Source organism: Corvus moneduloides, chromosome 11, assembly GCF_009650955.1.
Source record: "Corvus moneduloides isolate bCorMon1 chromosome 11, bCorMon1.pri, whole genome shotgun sequence".
In the NCBI taxonomy this organism is placed as follows: domain Eukaryota; kingdom Metazoa; phylum Chordata; class Aves; order Passeriformes; family Corvidae; genus Corvus; species Corvus moneduloides.
In genome coordinates, this window is record NC_045486.1 from 14,978,239 (window position 1) to 14,996,907 (window position 18,669).

Sequence of the window (18,669 nt, forward strand, 5' to 3'; positions counted from 1 at the left end):
AAATCTCTTTAAGGAGAGACAAGCCCTTAGTAGGAATTCCCCACAGGAACAAGCTTGCAACTTTGAACATGGAAAAAGCATTTCCTTTCAAATGGGAATGATTAAGTACATCTTTTTGTAAGGCCTTCTGGTCTGGACAACAGAGAAGCTCTCTTGCATTTAAAAAAAAAAAAAAAAAAGTTCTGTACTGTCATTAACTGAAATCTGTAACACCAAACTGCAGATCCTCACACACCCTTGTACTCCAAACAGACATTTTAGGATCCAGATACTTCAGCACAGGTTAAGTTGTACTGGGACACACAGAATAAACTAAAGAGGAACAAAGACTTGACTTCTACAAACCCAAATGACCTTTCTACCAGTTGGAAATTGCCAGTCATCCTGGTCATATCTTTCCTTTGGGAATGACCCTCTTCCTAAATCAGAGTGTGAAATTAAATTTCTGTTTCATTCACAGCTAGAGATGAACTTGACACATGCAATCACATTCACCAGAAAAATTCAAGAGCTGTTTCATATCACTGGGTAGTGCAGCACAGACAGGCCCAGGATACTGCAGATAAAGTGGGACTAAAACACAAACATCTCCAAATTTTCATCTGTTTTGCAGAGGTGTGCATTACAAGACAAAGGGGAAAAAAATATTTCTAAATTCAAAATCTGCACTGAAAAATCAAAGAAATCCATAATAATTAGCTAATGCATATTACTGAAGTTTTGGGCTGAAAATAGTACTAAACAAAAAATTGAAACTGAAATAGGAAGATAAGGCTGAGTACTACATTACAATATTTCTTAATAATCCCCTTGCAGAAATGTCATCTATCAAGAAATTCTTTCAAATGTGCAAAGGTTATGGACTGATGCATTCTGTCTCACCTAATAACCATCAAATAGCTTTATTATTAATTTTCAGAAAGATAAGGCATGTTGTTCTTGTAGTTAAATAGTTATTTCATGAGTTTTTGAATGAGAAAATACATGTCAGGGTATCAATGTACATGAAAAATAGCAAAAAAAAAAATTACCAAAAACTGCCCCTCAGAGCATTTGCATATACACAAAAAAACTGAGCCAAGTCTCCTCATTTTAGGCCTGTGTGGGGATGGTTTTTTTTCCAAAGTTGAACTACTGACTTTCTCAAGGCCCCTCCTGACTATTCATACACACACATGCAAATACATATCACTGACTTGAGCCAATGCACAATGTAAAACTCCTGTGGTGTATCAGTTACAATTAGATCCTATATTTTTAAATCTTTTTCAGATTAAACTTAATGATATTTTCTCTTACAACAAATGAGTTTGGTATCTTTAGTATGGGTAGCTTGGCTAAGTACACACAAGTCATTATAAGGTCTCCACCATGTTTTCCCAAGCAAAGTGAAGTATGTTCAGTAGAGTCCAAATTATCTTGCATCTTTCCTGAAAAGTTTACTTGGGTGACTTTTATGCCAGCTAGCAGAGACATTAAGAGAGAGCATTAGCTAAGAATCCAAAGATAGAAAAATATCAGAAACACAGTATCAGAAAGTTATTTAGATTGGAAGACTTTCTAAGTGAGTGGAAAGAGAGCCAGGCTTTAAAGACCCTTGAGCTGAAAAAGTAAACAAAGCAAAGACAGTAGATAAACATAGAAATCCTTCTAAGATACAACATTGAACAATTAGCAATTAAACAAAAATCTTTAGAATTATTTACTAAATGTGGTTAAAATTTATAGAATTCTGCAACTGTATTTTCAGATAATCTATATATAGAAGATAACTGGGCGCAAGGTAAAAACCAACAACCTTTTTTCAATGGATGGATTAATTAGTCATGTGGCCTTAGAACTGAATGAGTCATCGAGTTGCTAATGAGATAAGGGCAGGAAGCCTGACACCTCGAAGTCAAGAGTTCAACCAGTTCTCCTCAGAGTACTCTCCTGCTGTGCCCTAGATTGAAGGCACAACATTGGCTTTCCTCCTGCTGAAGGCACTCAAAGAGCCACGTAAAGCTACTTACAGAGGAAATCTTAGCCTGAAAGTAGGACACAAACATTACCTTTCTGTAGCAGTGTCCCCCACTACAGCTCTCCCAGTCCCAACCACCTGGGATAAAGAGGAGGCATCCAGGACCATCAGCACCTGACCTGCTCTGCAAGCACAGGCTGGAGAGAATCTCTAGCACAGAGCCTCCCTCAGAGGGTTCCCCACTGACAGTGGTACTCAAGGCTGAAGAATCCTGTTACCAGGGGCACAGAGACGTTAATTAACATTAGGAGCCCTTTGTGCACTAGACACAAGCTCTTTACTCATGGGAATTTGCCAATTTGCTGTAATTTATACAGCTGTGTCTCCCACCCCCGAATCTGCTGTCAGTCTCAAGTAGAACAGTGTTACCTGCTGCAAACCGTGGGGGTCTAGTCACAAGAGATGCATTGCAACCAAAGACTCAACTCAAACTTCAGGGGTGTTGTTTTCATCAACTCTGGATGGATGGATGGATGGATGCCTTCTTATTGCTCATATTTATTTATTAAAAAGAAGGAAAGGAAAAGAATAACCAAGAATGTCTTAATCTCAGCCAAAATCCAGACTTGTATTGTGCTGGTCTGCCTGCACGTGATAAAGAAAGAAGCCCAGTGCAACTCAGGGCAATGGGAAAGGCAGCGGGAGGGAAAGCACAGAACAGAACATGGGACAGCAGGATGACACCAGGAAGACAAATTGAGGTGGGAGAACGAGATAGAGAAAAGCAGGCTGCACAAGAGGACAGACAGAAGAGAAAACGCAGAGGGAAGCCAGAGGGTAGAGGCAAAAGATAACAAGAAAGAAATGAGTGGGAAGTTAAAGACAAACGACATGAAAGGAAATAACATACCACAGATGAGGGAAAAAAAGTAAAAGACAGAAACAGAAGATAGATATATACAGGAAGCCCTTTCTGCTAGAAACTGCTTCTTATCAAGCTCAGACAAGAAACACTTCCAAAAAGGAGAGCCCAATCAAGCATGGAAAGTTTAGATCACCTGAAACTTCTGAAGGCAGATGAAAGAAACTACCTTAAAATACTAAGCACTGAGCTAATCAGGATTTCATCCCAAAGTACCTTGCCTCTCCTCTAACAGAAAACTTCTCAGTTCAATAGTAGTTTCACCCACCTACTTGGAGAAGAACAGGGCCCACTTGTATCAGTACATTCAATGATTAGGGACTAATTATTAATGAAGTAGAATTCAGGTTTAAGTTCAGTAACTGTTTTTAAAGTTCATCACTCTGTACTGCAGTCTGTGCAATACACACAGCCATGAGAGAACTACTCCAGTCAAAATACAGAAAAGAAGATTCCTTTTTCCTGCCTCTCCTGGCACACCTCAAAGACCCATCAAGGTGTTTTCGACAAAGGATTAGACAAAATTCCCCATTGAACACAGGACTGTAACACTTGGCAAGTGGTCAAGCACGGTCCAGTCTGAATTTGATTCTGCACTTCTGCTTTGTTTTGTATCACTCACTGCTAACACCTCTTTCCTGACAGAGGATAAGTATGACCATGGATTCACTGAGCAAGAAGGTAACTGTAAAGCACCCTTGATCCCAGAGACCAGCAAAAAGCCAAAACACAAACCAGAGCTTGTGCATTCAGAAGACAAAAAAAAAAAAAAACTACGAATGAAAGGGGCTCCTATCCTATGACATCACTGCTTATTATTACCATCTGCGTAATTCAGTCACTAATCTAATGAAAAAACATTTTCTTGCTTCCCCCTAAAGTATCATAAATATCACATAGCATGCTGCTGGCTCTATCACAAAAACATCAGTAATCACAACTTGCAAATCAAAGACAAGTGTCCAACGCAGAAACACACAGTTGAACCATCCTTACACTCCACTTGCACTGTCAGTTTTGTATAAATAGTCTACAATTCCAAAAGGAAGGTTGTGGAACCCTCTCTCAGACCTTTCTCTTAAGATATTTAGGATTAAAGATAGACTCATTTCCAAGAATAATGATACCCAAGATACGGCCTATTTTTAAAAAATAAATAGTATGCATGCATTTGGTTTGCTATTTCTCTTAAGACATGTATGCCTGTTTCTTAAAATGTTTGTTATATTTTTGGTTATTTTGTTATAAAATTTATTTTGCCATTATTACTGCAACATATAACTGACTTTGTGTTGGCTAGGCACCACATGTGGAAACATTAAAGAGGAAGGAAGATGTTACAGGGCTCCCTCACAACCAGAGGCTGGGTGGTTGACACACAGTGTTTCACTGCTTCAGTCATGGGCCAAGACAGACTCAGAAACTCTCTCAGGTTTCTCTTACAAGTCTTGGAAACTCCATCATACAGATCCTGCCTTCTAACATCCCACCACAGAGAGGAGCGAATACCTGCTCTGCACACACGTCCTTGCATTGATGTTGCCACTGCAAACTTTCCAAGTCATAAAGGATGAACAGGTGGACTGCTCAAATTCTCACATGTACCTCCTCATGAGCCCAACCAAAATAGAAAAGTTTACATTTCTAGTTCCCATGTACCAGTGTTTCACTGGATTTTGCTCTCATATCATCACTTCCTCGTTCTGAGGCTGATTCCAAATTATGTCTATTTTGTATTCACAGAAAAACCCCACATGTATAAATACTTCATTTTTCTGTTTACAAATAAAAAATTTTAAAAAAGAGCCAGTTCAGCTAGCTGATGGAAAGCAATTCCTCTATTCAATTCAATGAAGCAATATTGAGAGAACCAAGGCAGATATTACATCCGTATGCAAACTAAAATTTATGAAGCTGAGCTTGAATTAAAGCCAGAGTGGGATAGTCTCCTAGCAAGATCAGAGTGTAGGGCTCAGGTCAGGCATCAATGTCTACATGCAGGGAGCTAAAATCCTGCCAAACCTATAAGGTTCAATGATGACTTCAGATTTGGTCTATTGACAAACCAGACAAAAGATCGGAACCTTATTAAGAGAATAATCCCCTCTCCCACTGTAAGACACAGCCCTTTCTCAAACACTTATTGACACATACACCTCAAGCAGCAGGAAACACAGGATCCAGCAGGTTCCCCAGCAAGCCTGAAGATTTCTAACTCAGCTCTTCTACTGCACTCCCTCACAGTACACTTGAATCCACACTAACAGAGGAAAATAGTCATTGAAATACCAGAGGAGAGCCACAAACCCAGACGACTGGTTGGTGTATTTCATGATGGAGAACCTCAGTCATGAGAAAAGCCAATGCTGCTCGTTCCAGAACTATTTCTTTTATTAGATTGAATACACAGGATGTGTCTGTCTGCTCCCTCACTGCACTTAAATCTGTCCCAGCAGCTGAAAGTACATTGTCAGTATAAATTCTGTTCTTTGAGCAAACTTAGTGGAATGACTCAACTTCAGGATAAACAGGATGAAAATTTAATGAGAATATGAGGTTATTTAAATGGTCAAGTAAACTTTATATACATATAATTGGGGGGGTTCAAGAACCCTTCTACTTGAAATGCGTAAGGATTAATAATCTCTTACTAAAAGGAAAAAAACCCACATAAATTATTATTCCTTAGACTAACCTGGCCACATTAGATAAAAAACAGAAAAATCATTAGGGATGAAAATGACCATTGTCTTTCTAAATACTAGCACACTGTAGAATTGAAACTGGGTCAGAAACACCAGACAATAACCTAACAAAACTAATGCTAGAAACATTTTTCAAAATAATTAGCCTCTGACACAAGTAACTACTTTACCCTTTTCATGTAATGCTTTCTGAAATTAGTTATTAGCAGATCTCAGGGTGGATTGACAGCTATGGAGATTTGTGCCCTGAATTTCTCAGGGAAAAAAAAAAAGGAAGTCTGTTGGTTGGCTGGATACACAGCTGCATAACTCGCTCTTTACATTGACCTGAATTACTCTTTCATCAGCAATTTTTATTGTCCATATTTGCTTAATCTCAACTTAAAAAAATAAAAAAATTGTGTCATCTGCACAAAGTAATTACTTTTAGGAAAATGAGCATATACACATCACAAATTATGCAAACACGTTCATAAAATAGAAGACCTCATATCAACCCTAATTTTCCAGGTAAATGAATCCAAAATTACCTACTTATTGGTATCCAATTCTTTATTTCATGAACTTCCTCTCCCATCCCAAGAGTCATGTGCAGATTTTGAGTGCACAAGGCCACTCAACTCCACTATTTCAAGATAGAGTTTAATATCAACAACAAAATCATTGCAATGTAATTCAATATTACTCTTGAGTGATAGCCTTTGTAAGTTTTAGAGAATTAAAAAAAAAGTTAGGCTCCATTTTATCTTTTTAAGCACAACCCTAGTATAGTATTTTCAGTCAAAGAAATACATTTCTACACACCACTTACTGCAGTACCATCCCTTTTTTGAAAGGCCATTTATACCAGTAGTGACCACTTTGAAAATTCATATTGATGTTCCTATCACTTTAAAATGTATTAATGCAAAATTTCCCACCATCCTCTCATTAAAAATTAAAATATCCAGCAAAATAAACAGCCAAATAACACCTTTAAAAACTGCAAACAGAGTAGACAAGTACACTTGGAAAGGCAGTAAACCTTCAAGGCTGAAACAAGTGTCAGAAACAGTAACAGCTAGTAAATAAGTGTGATCAATATAAGCAATAGAAACACAAATTCAAGTTTTTTGCCACACGAATATATGGACACACGCAGCATAATATTAATGCACATTTCTCTCCAAAGAGTTTTACTGATAAAAACCATCTTGAACACATGACAAAGTAACACTTACTACTGGAAAAAAAAAAATGCACAAAGCAATTCCAGATGCATTTTGTAGTATCACTGTATATCAATTTCTTTTACTGAAATTACCTGTATTTAGTGCAGACTGAAATACTAGCAGTTAATCATGTTAAAAGCATAGCAAACAAATATAAAATAAAAATTCCAGAGTACTTACCAAATTATGATTAGTTGAATTAGAATCATCTTCTGGGAATGGGATGTAAACAGCTAAGGCCACACAATTGGCAAAAATAGACAGTAGTATAAATATGTCAAATGGTCTGGAAAATCTTGTTAAGGAACTCATGTCTTATGAGTATCTACAAACTTTTAAGTCTAGTTCTCCTTTCAGCATCAACAATGGTAAAACAAGTCTTACTTTAAGACAATCTTTTGACTGATAACTCTGACAAACACTCCATCACCTCTAGTTATAGCACTATATATACCATATTATTTTCCATCACAATGATCCTTCAACGTCCTCTTCCTTTTGAGAAGACTGAAAACTATTACTCATGCTGTCACAGAGCACTTTATATTAAATTCCAAAGATGAATATAATTATCCACTCTAAAATCAACATGTGGGTCATCATAATGGGCAAGGAATAATCATGGAGCTGTGTTGGGGTCCCTCCCCTGCCATGTAGCCCTGGGAGAGGGGCCCTGAGGGCACAGACACGGGGCTTCCCTGCCCCTGCTCAGCCTCGTTCCCATGGGTTGGTTTGTGTTCCCTGCGCGGGCAGAAGGACCCTTGGTCCCGTGACTGGAACAGTTCCTGGGCAGAGCTCCGGCCATGCGGCTGGAGAAATAAACATCTCTGAAACAGCTATCAAGAATCTGTCTGTCCATATATATTTCCTTTCCACGGGACTCCTGGTTTGATATATGCGTGTTGCAGGATCCCCACTGCAACAGAGCTGTTCCATCCTCATGTACTTCTGTAGGTCTCATTAAAATATATTTGTCCAAAGGAGGAAAATAATCTGAAATATAGTTCATAGTAGGATATGAGAAAGATTCCCAGAATACCAAAACTATTCTCTTGTAGGAGAGCTAGAAAGCTGTACAATTGTCATAGGAAAATTGTGAGCCCCTCCATGTCTCTGACAGTTGCATTCCTGAATCCTGGCTTTGACCAGGACACATGAAAGTTCAGGTGAGTTGAGTAGAAAACAGACTATCATGGCTGGCTTGGCAGCCACACAAAGAGAGGCTACAGACTTTCACACTGACAACAGCATGGACTGCAGCTCTGCCTTCTATACTAGAGCTGGATGATGGCAGTGGAAACCTGGAGATACCTTCTGTCTTCCAGAAAAAAATTTCTTACTTCTCTTAAAATTCATGCATATGAAGCTCATCATCGATTTTCCTTTCTCCCAAGGTATTTTACTATTCTTAATGGCTAGAAACATGGAAGTACCGAGGTCAACCTATCTGTGGAAATTTGGAACATAAGTACTTTGGACCTCAGCTATGATTTTTGGCATCCTTTCCTGTATTTGATGCACAACGTCTGGATATGTTTCCATAAGAGTCCCATAAAAGACTGGGGTAAGAGCACTAAATATATTCAAAAGCATTTTTTTGCCAGCTTAAAAAGTTCCTTGGGGAAAAGAAGAGGGGGAAAAAAAAGAGGAGAAAAAAAGAAAAAAAAAAGAAATCCTGCAAAGCCCAGATGTCCTATAAGATGCGTAAATTTTGTTTGTTGGCCTCTTAAAAGTTTGTCACCTTGAGGGCCACCTTTATGCCTACAAAGCAGATCAACATCAACAGCTGTTATATTGTGTACAAAATAAAGTTACAACAGCATTTTCCAGGCTGGAGTGAGCAATTGATATCATCACAAGACTGACAACCTTGTTTTATGATGTGGTGCTACTGGGACAAATTCTCGCTGAGTTATTCCACTCTAGATCCACAGTAATTTCATTTACCTGACCTTAGCCAAGGAGAGGCCAATTTACTGAAATTAGTTGGACTTCTACCAGTTTAAATGAAAGAAGAAGCCATTTCACTATCTTTAATGTGCAATTGAATTTTGTACAAAGAACTGAGAAAAACCAACCCTATAAATGAGTAACAGCTCTTATTGCCAGGTTGGCTGTTCTGTTTATAGTAACAAATTGAGTTTTACTTCAGTAATCTACTGTCTTGAACAGCTGTTTCCCATTACAGGGATGTTGCCATGGCTAATAGGCTAACATTTTTCTCCTTATACCTCAGCAAAACTATTTTCTGTTTCAAACCTTTTCTTGGTAATTAAATAATATACCAAACCAACATGCTATCAGTTCTGCCAGAGAAATACAGGTATTTCCACATCACAACCAGTGAACTAAAGGATGGAAGCCATCCTTCCCATCACACAGGTCATCAAGAACACAAGCCAGCATCTCTGATCTCCCATCTAGATGTACATGCTTCCAAATATATCTGGTGGTAGACATAAGTTCACAAACTTAGAAGATTAATATATTTCAGACACTTGTGTGTACTTAGAACATTTCCTTGGCTTAAGTAAAAATCTTCCCCACTTTTAGTACCAGGAAAAAACCAATCTTTTTAAAAAGATTTCTACATCTGACTCATTTGCCCTAATGGCAATACACCAAATTGCAATGTGGAAGATGCAGGTTTGACATCTTTGGTCATCTCCCTAACACTGGATGGCTGAATGCATTCCTATCCATTCTTCCTTATTTGGAAAGGCAAAAAATGCAATGCAGAGATTTGCTGGAATATAATGCAAGCTTGAAAATGTTCCCCCAACTTGTCCCAGAAAAAAGGAACAGCTATGAGCTCTCCTCTGACTTTGAGCTACTGACTTCAGTAAATGATATTCTGTGTCAATATGACACAAAAGACCACCTTTCACAGCAACTGAACCCAAATTGACTAGCACTGACATTAATGACAGTTACCCACACGTACAAGTGAAGTAACACATAAGTTGTGACGCTCTAAGAGATCCTGTAAAACAGTCCCCTTGATACAATTACAAAATGCAAGAAAATAATTTAAAAAGCAAACTGCAACAAAGGATACTTCCATTCTACTAGACTAATGCAGGCTCTTCGTATTGGATTGTTGAGGGATAAACAGAAAAGGGCACGGGGTGGCCGACTATTGGACGTATTACCCTGTTTTTTGCTCTTGGCATATTGCTGGCGTTTTCTTTGGGACAGAGATCCTACAGGCTGGGCTGTGGTGGTACTCATGTTTTGGGCAGCCTTTGCTTGTCTAGCAGCATCGATTGCAGCTTGCCAAGATAGAACAGTTTGCTTGGATGGTGCTGAACTGTTTGACTGAATAGCTGGTCCGTCATCAGGGAGAGGAATCCTGGTGCTACTTGCATAGTTCACCTCTGTGGGACAAAAGAAAAAAAGTACTTGGTTATAGTATTTTTATGCTAAAATGGGTCCTAATCCAAAATGATTGTTTTAAGACCTCAGGGCAATGTGATGCTTCCATTACATATCCAGATATATATGCATACACTTGTGCTGTGGTACATGCAATTGAACAGTAGCAAAAAAATGCTCAGGAATCAGTTTTATAACTTCAAGATTGATATAAGTGTTGAGACACAAATACTTCTCATTTTAATTCTTCCACTTGCAATGTCTTTTCCCAACTGGTTGGAAGCCTTCCTGTCCTTGTGTTTACGCAGTAAAACATACCTACCCCTTAAGATCAAGTTTGCTGTAGCACCTTAGCATTTACTACTCTCTCAATTGATTTTGTCGAAAGAGTAGTTGTTTAAAATTCTTACGCATTGTTCAATTAAGAATAAGCAGCAAGGTAGAGGGGGAAGTCATGTAAGCAAGTTAAATCTTGCCCTGCTTTGCATTCTCAAAGAAAAATGCGTGGATGCCTCCCACAAGCAAAGATCCAATATTGTCTGTGATAAACACTTTCATGAAGCTCTGCTGTCTTTCGCACTAGGAATCACAATCATGAACCCACTGTGAAAGGATAAGCTTTGGTTCTGTAAAAGGATGGTGTTCGGTTTTGCTTCTTCAAGAGAATTTAAAAAATAAACTGCACCTTCCAAATAACAATCGAGTCCTCTTTATGCAGATGACAGCAAAGAGGCAAAACACCACCTCCTCGCAAGGATCCTTCCTCGCGAGCTCTTTGACTAGCGCAACAGTCTACTCCTACATGCACCTGTAGGAAGGAGAGGCTCCTGAGCGCGATTCAAAACTTGATGCCTGGGTGGGGAAAAAAAATGGAGGAACGGCACAATATACGTGCTGGGAATTCGGGCTGGCAAGAGAGATGACTGTGAAACGGATCTACCCAGGCAGGGGAGGAAAAATCGCTCCCCGCGAAGCAGCGGAGTGGCAGGCTCCAGACGGGGGGCACAGACCACGGGAGCGCCGGGAACGCGCGTGGACGCGGACGAGGCCGGCCCGGCCCCCGCTCCGGGGGCGCGGGAGCCCTAAGATGGCTCCCCGGGATGGCGGCGGGGAGTGGGGGGGTCACGGCGGGGCCCCCACGGAGCTGCCGCGGGGAGCGGCACGGGCGCGGCGAGCGCTGGCCAGCGGCGGCGCATCAACAGCTGGGTGAGACGGGGGGCAGAGCCGCCGCGGGGGCAAAGGTGGCACATCTACCTCCAACATTTTCCCAAAGCATCCCTGCTTCCCCTCCCGCCCCCTATCCCCCCCCGATATAAAAGCAATGGCACAGCCATCTCCCCCGCCTTCCGCCTGCCCTTCGGGATGCCATGAAACGTGGCTCGGCGCAAATAAACCACCCACCTACCCATCTATCTATATATCCATCGTCCTTTTAAATGGATGCTTGAAAGAGAAACAAAGCCCGGGTGACTGCGTTCCTCGGGGGCAACACAAACTTGCTGCTGATTGAGGAGGGAGGAATCATTTATAAACAACAGCGGGGGCTGTGGCAGCGCCGGAGCCCGTCGGCGGAGCGGATTAGCGCCGCGGAGCCCCGCGTCTCGCCCCCGTGCGCCCCGCCGGGCAGGGGCCGAGCGCATCGCACCCGCCGCCCTGCCCTCGGCCCCCGCCGCCCTCCCGCCCGGCGCGGGGCAGCCCCCGGGAGCCGCAGCACCGGGCAGGTTCGTCCCCAGTTACACACGGATGAGGCAAACGCAGCCCCAGCCGTGTCCTCCCGCAGCTGGTATTAATGGCCCCAGGACAAGAGACAGGCGCATAAATCCACTCGCACGTTGGTCACACGCCGAGGGCACCACCTTGTCCCGCCTTCGTCTCATCCCCTGCCCTTCCCGGTCCCTCCTCGAACATAGCCGCTCGTTCCGACCCCATCCCAAACCGACCCCATCCATCCTCAACCCCTTCCCTAATCCCCCCCAATCCCCGACTCCCAAATCCCTCATAAATCCTCCCCCGCTCCCTCCCTCCTCTCAGCCCCAAGCATGCCGCTGCCCTTGGTGGGCGCCCCGGCTCTTACCTTCAGGGTGCTGCTCGGGCTGCTGCTGCTGGTGCATTTTTCTCACTTTCTCCAGCGTGTGAGAGGAAAATGAAAAAACAAAAAAGGGCAGAGACGCCCCCCAACCCCACCCCGAGCCAGGTGCGCGCTGCCCCTGCGCTACCCGCTACCCGACCCCCATGGTAGTGACTAGAGACGTGCGAGGGGCTGCTGCTGCTCCTCCTCCTCCTCCTGCCGCTGCTGCTTCGCCGCTGCCAAATCCCTCAGAGTTTGGGCCAACATGACACTCACATCCGGGTGACACGGGATCTCTCCATCCCTAGCAACCCGGCTGCTGCTGCTGCCGCCGCCGCCGGCTCCTCGGTCCCCCTCCTGCCGCTGCTGCCTTGCTCCCCGGTCCCCCCTCCTCCTGCCGCCGCCTGCTCCGCCTCGGTCCCCCTCCTCCCGCCGCCGCCCGCTCGCAGTCCCCCTCCTCCCGCCGCCGCGGGCTTTAACTCCCTCGCTGCTGCCACCGCCGCCACCTGCTGCTGCTGCGGCCGGGCGGGGGCGCGGGGCTGCTCCGATCGCCCGGAGCTCCGGCACCGCAAATAGACCCGCGCCCGCCGCCGCCTTAACCCCGTCACCGCCGCCCCGCGCCCGCCTCACCCGGTCCCGCCCGAGCCCCCGTCCTTCCCCAGCCCCCTGCCCAGGGCAGGGACAGCGGCAACGCCCGGGGCACCGACCGCAGCGGCTTTAGCATCTCCCTCTCCCCGCGTTCCGGGCACAGTGTCCCCGCTCCCGGTAGCTCAAGGCTCTCCGGTCACTCCGTCTCTGCCCGCACCCTCTGCCCTCACCGCCAGGAAAACCCCCGAGTTATCCCAACCCCGAGCTCTCCGCTGGCCTATTGAAATGCTGTCATTCTGACTTCAAGCTAACACTGGGATCTTCAAAGTTTATCCAAATAAATAAATTGACTTTGAAAAAAATTCATTTTGGCATTACCTTCCACTGCAGAACCCTCAAACATTCATTTAGGCTTTGTCTCACTGGCGGTGAAGCTACCCCTGAAATATCGTGTACTGATACACGTGGCTGGAGGGACCGTGAGCTGTTACCACAAAGGAGAAAACTCGGGACAGCCACCTTTCCTTACGGCAAGGCAGTGTTTCAATCACTACAAAAAGTGATTAATGAAGTCCAATAAGAATTATAGGCATCAATTCTAATTCGAAACAGAACTGATTCTTCAAAATTACAGTTTGGTTTCCCTGCAATTAACATTTTCCCGCATTTTTAAGGAGTATTTAATTATTTCCTTTGAACAAGCCACAGTCAAACCCAGTGGGTTTGAACCCGTATCTTTGACCAAAAGTGGTATTTTGCCAAGAAAACGTTTCCATGAAACTATTTCTACTACACCTTTCCTCTGCCACTTCCCCATTTATGTCCCTATCCACTCTTTCATCCATTCTTCATCCACAACTATCTCCATCTAATTAATAATAAATAACATCTACAGACATTAATTAGGAGAAGAGCAATAAAACCTTAATACTGCTGATATTCTCCAAGGATCCAGTGAAGAATGCCCAGCCTCCAGCTTTGTAAGAAGCTCACCGTTAGGTAGAACCTATCCTTTTTGGCTTTACCTTTGTTAATTAAAAAAAAAAAAAAAACAAACCAACCTAGCAGCAAGGCTGATTTAGAGAGCAGCCTTCCACGGATACTTCTTGACCTCAGGTTCAGCGCATGCTCTTTTCTGATTTTCTGACCTGAGTGGCTCAGCTGTTGCAGGTTTGGTTGATTTGGGAAGGCACCACACCCTCTGCACAGGTGTCATTACAGCACAGGTGTTTCCAGTTTAAACAGTCTTAGCGTACTTAAGTACTTGCCTTATATGTCCAGAAATTAACTAGGACTTCTGCTCTCCACAGTCAGATATTTAGGTGTCAAAAATGTTTGGTAGATTTTCAAAAGTATCTAAATCAAGATTAGTTGCCTAACAACCATTGCAGGCAATGAAGAAGGCACCTCATGTGCTTAGCAGGAGTTAAAGCCTAACCTAAGTACCTGAGAAGTATCTTGGCAAAGCTGGACTCCAGCATTCAAATAATTATTTTTAAATGAGACTTATGAATTTAAGCACTGAGGCACTACTGAGAAATTCATATCTAATAAGGCCTGGATCTAACACAAACAAAAACATCCCCCAAAAAACAGCTGCTTCCCTTGCAAATGTTTTCATAAATTTCCTGATTTTGGCTTCAGCAATGTCTATTTTCTAACCCCCAGTCCTTATAATGACCACAGCAATATGTACTGGAAGCTACCGAATACTTCTCAAAACCAATAAAACCATGAAACAGAGAGAAAAAAATTCACAGTTGGTTCAAACTTGTAAGCATACGGTTGTGCATATTTCAAAAGCTAACTGTTCCTTTATTGCTAGATCAAATTACCTACTTTATTTTCAAAATCAAAATTAGAGTTTAAAAGGAAATGCAAGTCCGTTTAGAAAGCTTTGAGAAAGTTTTAAGGAACACTGATAGTCTTCAGTTACCAAAGTGCTAATGATTGAAGCCATCAATTCCTCTCTGAACAGCTGTTTTCCCTTCTTCTAGAAACTGCTGTCCAGTGGTTTCCCTAAGATTGCTTCACTTTTCTGTCACTTTTTTTCATATTGGTTACTCATTCCTGAATGAAATGACCAGCATTCTGTGGGTGTTTTAGAATATGTCCCAGCTACTGTAACAAGTGATGACATTTTGAATGGAAACAACCATTGTTCAGAGAAGAAAGAAATACGGATGTTCCCATCTGTCGTACCTCCGTGCCACACCATATTCATTGTACTTCATTTATAGGTTACAGAATGGTAGAGCAGGGAGTAGATACATTCAATATTATAATACATTTATTGCAGATTTCCAACTAAATTACCATCATTCCCCTCTTGATAACATTTACTGCTTCTCAGGGATTTATTCTCTGTAAGGGAAAGAGGCAGATGAAGAAACTGCCTCTTGTGGACATCATAGAAGCAGAGCCCATTAAGAATTTTGGAGTGCTGTGCAGAAGGATAAACCTGCTTAACCAAAACCTCAGCCACTAAGAACTCGTGGAGTGGAGCACAGCAACACTGTGCAGCAGATCATTGCAGGACACAAAAACAAATCCAGTTGCAATGCATGTGGGAGGAACTTACGTAACAAATACGTAATTTTATGAAAAAGGGGAAGCTCCAGAAGTAGCCTCATCTTTAACAAGGCAGGGACTCCCACTCATGCGAGTTAATCCATTATTAATTCTAATAGTCCAGATGAACTTATTACTATGCTAATATATACTAAACTATTACTATCCTTATTCATGGGAGGACTATTTTAAGGAAACATGGCTATGTTGCAAACAAGGACTTGAAGGATTAATTCTTGTCCATGCTATGCATTTCCTTTTCATTTTGTATATATTTTCAGGTGCATTCTCTCTTTTTGCCTAAAGACTTATATTTTCATTCTTCTCATCTAAAGTATGATTGAGCTACAGAGTTTGAAGAACTAATTCAAATTTTTATCTAAAGAAGACCATGATGAAATTTAAATCTGTCCATATATTGTTTATGTCAGATCAGTGAATATCACATTTCTGATGTCACTATGAGTAAGGGTGACTCTTTAAAGAACTGAAAATAGCACATTGTTATTGTGGATATAGTTTATACAGACAAATATAAAAAGTGCATACTTCTGAAAACCCATTAACTTGGATCTCAAAAGTAGATAAAAATGTGCATAAATGGATTTTAAAATACATTAATCCACTGAGGATAAAAATTGTGAGAGGGAGGCTTAATTGTCCATGTTACTGACCTTATCCACAGTTGAGATTTAATAGGTAAAAGAACTTTCAAGAAGATGTAACACTGAATTTTCAGATGTCCTCTGCAAGAATAGTCTTTTACGGTTTTGCATCATTGGTTTCTAATTTGCATGAGCAAAGTATCCTGATACTAAGCATAATTTTGATTTTCTTCTCTCCTATTTAGCACTTGAAAAAAAAATTCCAGATACAAGAAACCTACCACACTGAGGTCTTGCCATGTAATCATTTGCATATAAGCTCACCAAAAATACAAATTTTTGAAAGCTGAATGTAAATGTAGTAACACTACCTTAGTCTAGGTGGAGATTTAGCTCTACATTTTGTGGAAAAAATATCATTGTGAAAACCTGTACAAAGACAGGGAGAGTGAGAGGGAGAGAGGGAGAAGGAGAGAAAGAAGGAGCGAAGGCAGCAGGGTGCACAGACAACGCTCTTTTCATTTGATTGGTTGATCTGAAGCTTCAAGTGTTTCTCAGATTGCTGTGGATTAAAGAAATGGGTGATGCTCTCCAGTACTGCTTACCAACTCAACAAAAGTCCAATTTAGTTTTTCCATACTCTCTGCAGAACTTTATAGAATGGTACTCAGATAGCAAGGAACAACTGCAAACATGATTTTGAATTAAATATTTTCTTTTATATGTCTGCAACTATATTTTTCATTCTCTATATGCAAGTATAAACAGTGTAATCTGCTCTGAACACAATAAAAATCTGTCGAATTTAAAAACCAGTTGGACTTTTTCAAAACAAATTACTAAGAATGTAATGAAATGTGTTTTCCTGACTAATTAGATTTTTTGGCTTTGTGTGGCTTCAATTAGGATGCTATTACTCAGCAACACAGTTTATATTCTTCCAGCAGTTCCCTCTTCTAGCTGCAGTTCTTCACTATTTTCAGTGTTTACCATATCTTTTCACTAACTTGCTTTGACTGAAAATACAGCTAATCAAAAGTTGCTGGATATTCTGTTGTTCTTTATCTCAAAGCTTCATTTGCCAGTAGTCAAAAATCAAGAAATCATCTTCTCCTTGTTCCCCTCTGATCTACAGTCATGGATTGTCTTCACATTTTTCTCCAGGGATCCCCTGTTATTAATAAATACTTTCCACTCCATGTGTTATCCACCTTCCAGAGCTCTCGCATGCCTGTGCCAGTCCTGCTCCTCTGGGGCCCAAGTGATTTGGCTTTGGTGGGCACCAGACTGGGTTTCCAGCCAGAAATTATTTCCAGCTCTATTACTGTGCTAGCAAGGTGAATTGAAGCAGTGACAGCAGGACTACATCACCTTAAATTTAGAGTATCCATATTTAGGATAGAAAATATTTAAACTGTTGACTGCAGGAACACATTTCAAACTGTCATTTAAGTAGATTCAAAATTTTCTCTCCAGAGTTTCATCTCTATTTTTAGTGCTTGGTAGAATGATGATTTCACAGATGGGCAACATAGCCAGCTACCAAAAAAATTCCACTACACATAATTGTGCTTGAAAATGTCACAGCAAAATGGATGCATGACTCACAGTATCAGCACATGTGCCTCATGCAAACAAATAACTTTTATAAATACAAGCCACACTCCAGATTTTTTTCAGAATGTTCTGCTGGTGGCTTGTGATGGAGTTTCAAAACCCCGCACCGGAGGCTGGAAGACTACTAAAAACTGCACAGACTTTAGACAAGCAAACACATTCGTGTGGGGGCTCTCCCCCGGCGCCTGCAGGAGACAACAGCCAGGCAGCTGCAGCCCTCGGCGGGGCCGTGGGAGGCTCCGGCAGCGGGGGCGGCCGGTCCGACAGCCCCAAGTGGGAATTCCAGCCCCGGCAGCTTCTCCCACCGCTCCCCGTGGGAGCTGCCCCGGGCGCTGCCCAAGCGCTGCTGCCGAGTGGAGCCCAGCCCAAAGGAAAACACGCTTTAGGGCAGAGTGCTGCTCTTCCTACAGAAGCCCTTTGATTTCTCCTATGAAAGCCCAAATGATCCCTTTCAAATGTAAACTTGCTTTGCGCTTTTAAACCAATTCTATCTGCTGCGCTATCTGGAAGTCTTTTTGCCAGAACAAGTAAAATTTATTAGCTCTGTATGAAATATTAACAAACTGACAGAGATATTAGGGAATATGTAAAAATTCGTGTGTTTTAACATTTAGCAGAACACAGTGAAATCAAATTCTCAGGTTACTAATCAAATTGTTCAGTTACTAAACATGGCACATTACTTGGGCTTCAAAAAATGTTTCTCTCTTGGCAGATAGAGAAAACTTGAATTTAGCTCAATTCTCTGCAGAACCTTTCCCAAACAGATTTTAAACACTACTTTGAGGGACATTCCTTATCATAAGAAGAGTACAGCTGCACGGTTGAGCACACTGAGGTCAAGAAATGTCCTACTTCATTCTGGGGCTGTATCATGACACAGTTTCACATGATCCATTCTGCCTTTTGCAGGAATACGCCGTGTGCGAGACAGCCGGCACTTACAGCCAGAAATGGAAGGCAAATATTCATATTTATCTTTTCAAACCATTAATTAATTTATGTATTCAGCAATGGAATACGGCACAAAATGTATTCCAAACTTGC

The 18,669-nt window shown here is 41.9% G+C and overlaps 1 protein-coding gene across 1 annotated transcript in view; it reads right to left on the minus strand.

Annotated features, from left to right (window-relative positions):
* Positions 1-12,641, minus strand: part of CACNA1D (calcium voltage-gated channel subunit alpha1 D) — a 172,685-nt gene extending 160,044 nt beyond the window's left edge. The window contains 3 exon segments of the mRNA XM_032120445.1: positions 6,979-7,084; positions 9,857-10,175; positions 12,248-12,641. Coding sequence (XP_031976336.1) covers positions 6,979-7,084; positions 9,857-10,175; positions 12,248-12,284 — 462 coding nt within the window. The 5' untranslated portion in view covers positions 12,285-12,641.
* Between the last annotated feature and the right edge of the window lie 6,028 nt (positions 12,642-18,669).